This window comes from Benincasa hispida, chromosome 5, assembly GCF_009727055.1.
Source record: "Benincasa hispida cultivar B227 chromosome 5, ASM972705v1, whole genome shotgun sequence".
Taxonomy (NCBI): Eukaryota; Viridiplantae; Streptophyta; class Magnoliopsida; order Cucurbitales; family Cucurbitaceae; genus Benincasa; species Benincasa hispida.
Window position 1 is genome coordinate 45,971,607 of NC_052353.1, and position 6,000 is coordinate 45,977,606.

At 30.9% G+C, this 6,000-nt stretch overlaps 1 protein-coding gene across 1 annotated transcript; it reads right to left on the bottom strand.

Moving 5' to 3' along the window:
* Positions 1-4,802: 4,802 nt before the first annotated feature.
* On the bottom strand, positions 4,803-5,753 carry LOC120078202 (cysteine-rich repeat secretory protein 38-like). Its single transcript, XM_039032425.1, has one exon. The coding sequence runs from the start codon at positions 5,739-5,741 to the stop codon at positions 4,908-4,910; it is 834 nt and encodes a 277-aa protein (XP_038888353.1). The 5' UTR covers positions 5,742-5,753; the 3' UTR covers positions 4,803-4,907.
* Between the last annotated feature and the right edge of the window lie 247 nt (positions 5,754-6,000).

Sequence of the window (6,000 nt, forward strand, 5' to 3'; positions counted from 1 at the left end):
CATTCATATAGAATTTCTAAGAAAGTCCATCAAACAATAAGGACCAAGTTCTAACTTTTAAAATTATAGGGATCAAATTCTAATTTTCTCTAAATTATATGGATTAAATTTTTTACACTATAAAATGATATTATGGTCACGGTTGTGCACTTGTAGGAATGTACATGGGTTGGTTGAGTTGAGGGTGTTTTTTTGGACCAATCGAAAATTTGGATTGGTTAAGTTGGCCACCCAAAAAATCCAAATAAAGACCCAACCCAACCCTCAAATTTCAGATTAGGTTGGGTTGTATTTATTTTTTTCTTTTTAATTAAAAATATGTAAATGTACATACAACACATGACTAATATTTAAAATCTCATAAAATTCAAATGCTAAATACTAAATATCTAAGATATTTATTGCAAACTTCAAATAAAAACAAATATCATAATAATTTTAAAAGAAAATATTTAAGATTCATAAATTAACCAATACAAAGTAAACAAATTTTAAATAAAGAGAAATAAATATAGTATATTTTATTTATATACATAATTCGGGTTGGGTTAGGTCGAGTCAACCCAAATTTTTTTTTAACAAACTCACGACCCAACCAACCCAACCAAAATAAAAAAATTTTAACCCAACTCAACCCTTATATTTTAGGTTGAGTAGTCCAAATTATTCAGATTGTCAGATTATTTGACACTACAACAATTTTGGGCTTTAATGTCGGTTGAAAATAATATTTTCGGATGTATAATTTCGGCTAAAGAAAAATGGATCTTTAATATCGGTTTTAAACCGACATTGAAGATGGCTTACAATGTCGGTTTAAAACTGACATTAAATGCCTCCCATTTTTTCTTTTAATTTTATCGTAATTTTCATTTCCTTCTCGTGATATTCTCTCAGCTTACACCATTCACTTTACCAAAATTGAAAACCCTCGACCAACTCTTACCCAAACAAACTCTCTCCTCTCTCAGCTGCTCGGCCGTTGTGTTCAGGTGAGGTTTTCGTCACCGGTGCTCTCAGCTTGTCGTGCATTAGTTGTCCAGCTGGTCCCGTGGGTTGGTTGTCCGGTTGGGTGTTCTCCGACTGGTCGCGTGGGTTGGTTGTGCGGTTGGGTGTTCTCTGGCGAGTTTCTTTCGGTGGGTTTCTTTCAATGGGTTGTCTAATTCAAGTGTGTCGATTGCTTTCATGGGTTTCTTTCGGTGGTTCCGGTCGTAGAGGTGGGTCACCGGCATCGTGGTCAGCCCGCCATTTGTTAGATCTGTCGTCTCAACTCTGTTTGCAAAGGTTCGGTGCTCGCCGGCATTCCAATCTTCGAGCTTCAATTCAGATCTCTTCAAGTTTATGGGTTGTTTAAGTTGTTTTGCTTGGAAAGGTATAATTTTATTTTCATATGAATTTTCAATTTATTAATTTAAAGTTATTTAATTCATTTTATTTTTATTTTAATGATTAAGCTTATTGAAATTTAGAAATGTTGGAATTAAATTAGTTGAAGAATATATAATTGGTCGGTAGTCTTGAAATTTGTTGATTATTGATTGGTGTGGTTCAAGTGTTACTTAGGAGTTATTTGAAATGCTTTTGGTTATGTTTGAGAAAAAAGATGGTGAAGAAAATTGAATACAATGGTGTTGTGTAGTAGAGAGCTTGATAATGATATTTGGAGAATAAGGAAACATAAGGTACATGAATAAATATAAGATAAAAACAAAAATGACAATACTTAATGGGCTAAATTAATTTTATGTTTTGTTCCAATAATTAAGCTTCTTTAAATTTGTTGATATTGCATATTTTACAATCATAATTCTATGCTTTTAAAATTCCCCTTGTTATTGTTTTTCTCTTTTGTAGATTAAGTTGCATATTTTACAATCATTGATAAGTCATGGATAAAAATGAATAAAATGTCAGCTGAGTATGGTTTAGGGGTCGAGATGTTTATTAAAAATGTTCTACAACATTCAAATATACCGAATGTCATGAGTTGTCCATGTTTGAAGTGTGTGAATGCAAAGACTCTAAATGTAAACAAAATAAGAGATCACTTATTTTTTAATGGTATAGATCAAAGTTATCAGATATGGATTTTTCACGGTGAATTATTACCGATTAAGAGAAACAATGAAAATGTGTCTACTAGTGAAAGAGATGAAGTTGATGAGAATGATGTTGATGTTGATGACACAATTGGAATGTTTGAGGCTGCATACAATAACTATTTTAGTGAAAAATCCGATAATTTTGAAGAATTATTAGATGATGCGAAGAAACCATTGTACCCAAATTGTAAAACTTTTTCCAAAATATCTACATTGGTAAAGTTATATAATTTGAAAGCTAAATTTAGATGGAGCGATAAGAGTTTCATTGAGTTGTTGGAATTAATTCATGACATATTACCTAGTCCTAATGAAATTCTAACTTCTACTTATGAAGCAAAAAAGATGTTGGGTACTCTTGGAATGAAGTACAAGAAGATTCATGCATGTAGAAATGATTGTTGTTTGTTTAGAAAAGAACTCTCTAATGCAAATGTATGCCCCATTTGTGGTACGTCAAGATGAAAGCTTAAAAAAATTTAAAGGAAAAGGACTAAGAATATCCTAGCAAAAGTCATGTGGTATTTTCCCTCAATTCCAAGATTTGAAAGAATGTTTTGAAGTAAAGAAACAACAAGTTTATTGACGTAGCATGCTAAAAAAAAAAAAAAAAAACTGATAGTTTATTAAAACATCTCAAAGATGTCGTGGAAAAAAAATAGACCATTTGTGGCCAGAGTTTGGGTCAGAACCTAGAAATTTTCATCTTGCTCTTTCGACAGATGGAGTGAATCCACATGGAGATCTTAGTAGTAGATATAGTTGTTTCCCAGTGATGTTAGTGACGTACAATCTACCTCCATGGTTGTGCATGAAGCAAAAATTCTTTATGTTGACTGCACTAATATCTGGTCCTAAACAACCGGAAAATGACATAGATGTTTATTTAGGTTAGTAGATGACTTGAAAAAACTTTAGAAAGATGAGGTAGAATGTTACGATGCATATGAAGAACAACATTTTATGCTTAAAACTATTTTATTATGGACCATTAATGATTTTCTTGCGTATGGTAACTTGTGTGGTTGTACGGTTAAAAGATATCATGCATGTTCAATTTGTGGAGAGAATACTTCATCCACTTATTTGCCAAAAGTGAAGAAGATGACATATCTCGGGCATCGCAAGTTTCTACCTCGCCATCATCCATATAGGAAACAAAAGAAAGCTTTTAATGACGCATAAGAATTAGAATTTGCTCCAGAACCATTGAGTGAGGAAGAAATTCTTGCTGAAACAAGTAAGTATCAATATTCATTTGGTAAGAAGACTATCAAGGAAAAGAACAGTGGAGATAGCCCTTCAACTTATGAAAAGAATAAATCTATTCTTTTTTAATTAGAATATTGGAAGTATCTTGACGTACGACATTGTTTAGACGTGATGCACATTGAAAAGAATGTATGTGCAAATCTTATTGGCACATTGCTTGATATTCCTGGTAAAACGAAGGATGGAATAAAAACTCAACTATCTTTAATGTCAGTTGTCAACCGACATTAAAACCTTTTAATATCGATTTAAAACCGATATTAAAATCCGAAATTCTTGTTGTGAACACCTCTATGCACATTCCAACCAAGCTAAGAGAATGTGGAATCAACATTCTAGAAGGAAGTTAAAAAATATCACTGCCCACTATCTTTGCAATGACGAAAGTTGTTTGATGTTGTCATTACACTGTGGATAGTGCTTACTGACCACTAAATGCAAAATTGAAATATGTTTATAATACATTCTAGATTAAATAATAAATTTAGGTATTAAATGGGAAGATGGGTCTATCTAATCTTGAAATTATTTAAATTTTACATATTTACCACATATAAAATTGAAAGTTTATGATTTCATATTTGACATAAAAGTTAAATTTATATTTTATGGATCAATTATTTTTTTAAAAAAAAATTAAATTTAATAAAAACTTATTAGATATAAAATTAAAAGTTCATAGATAGGCATAAAAATTTGAAATTTTGAGACTAAAAACTTTTAAAATTTTCAGAGACCAAATAGACACAATCCTTAAAAATTTTGTAATTTAACCTAAATTTTAAATCCCTTTTCTAATACATCCAAATTCATAAACTACTATTCATATTATTTTAGCTTCCTTCAATAGATAGTTTTGTTTATTTTTTTTAAGAAACAAAAAATAGTAATGATTGATAAAAAAGACAAGTTGAAAACGTATTGAGCCACCGTAGGATTAGTATATATTTGATCTAGAAAAATAGTTATGTGCATTCTAAGATCGTACCCATTTGTTTTTACACCCTACCTAATTTTTCAACTATTAATGATGATTAACGCCTGAACCATGCTAGAAATGGCTTCTCCACTATTTGCTATTACTTTGTGTTTTTAAAAAACAACATATTATATATATGTATATTGCCCACCTCTTTTTAATTATTTAATTTATTATGGTTCTCACTCTAGAATATTTATTTTGTTGGTTAAAAATATTAACTGGTCTATTAGTAAGTTTGTAAACTAACAACGGAAATAAATAATAATACAACCACCAAAAAGTACAATCATAATCACAATTATAATATTGGATGTATATGAGAGAAAAAGTACAAGAATACTTATATCATTTGATTATTATAAAGCACATCAATTTTCAAATACTTCGTTGAATAATTTTTCTATCTGTCAATAAATTTCTAAAAAAATGTTAAAATTATAATAATCAAACTCAAACCATTTCATTAATTTTATTCTTTCATAAACAATATAAAAGCACTTTAAAAATACAAAAACTAAAATGAACTAAAATTAAAAGTATAGAAAGATTTTTTATCTTTGAGCATCGACAATGGGATAAAGTTCATATCTAAAATTACAACTTGCCCCAACCACTCTTCCACCAATTCTAGCGTCACAACAACTGGAAAGTTCCCCAATAGCATCATTAAGACACTTCTTGCAAGCCGCACCCGACAAATCTCTAGTGCATTGAACCAACCCATACAATTTCTTCTTAAATGGCTCAATTTTCCTTTCTCCAATCACATAAAACTTTGGATTATTCGTGGCTAATTCAACTTTTTGAGCCAAATCCATTAGCAATCCCTTCACTTGTTCATTAAACACCGTTACATTATTATCCACACTTTGAACATTTATCAAAGCGAATTTGTTCCTATTATCAATCTTCCCAAAAAATTCAGTGTTGGAGTATTTCAATACACAAAAATCATACCATATGATAGCTCCTTTACTCAAAGGGCATCGAACTTGGATCTCTTGACTTCCCGTGGCGACGCAGTTCCTGCAATCGGCGACCGACACGTCGCCGCGACAGAGGGCTAGGCCATTGACTTGGGTTTGTAAACCTTTACCAAAGGAAACTTGGGCAAAGCCAGAAGGAGGGGCATTGGAGGTCAATTGGTAAAAGGCTTGGTTTAAATTGGAAGCATAGGTGGAATTGGCTGTGTAATTGTCAAAACTTGTACAAATATGGTTGAGAAATGCACTGTCTGTTATGATATCTTCACCAAATGCTAAGGATGGGAAGAGAAGAAAGAGGCTTTGAAGAGTGAGGAAAACTATGGCTGATTTTGAATGCCTCATGGATTTGAGAGGAAAATGAGAACTTTTTTTTAAAGGATTTTTTTGTTTGTTGTTCATTTCATTTCTCAAAAGGGTCATATATATATATATATATAAAGTGATTATTGATTTTTATTTTCTGTGCCATAAGTGGAGGTGGAGATTCTCCTTTTAGATCTTTGTAGGGGTTAGACTTTATGGATATGATAAGAAAATAATATATTTGAAAAGTTTACTTTCGAGTGAGATATTACATTTAATAAGTCTTTTGAAAATTTTAAAAAGTATAACAAAAAAAAAAAATTAGGGATTTATTATCTCTAAAATTGAAAGTTTG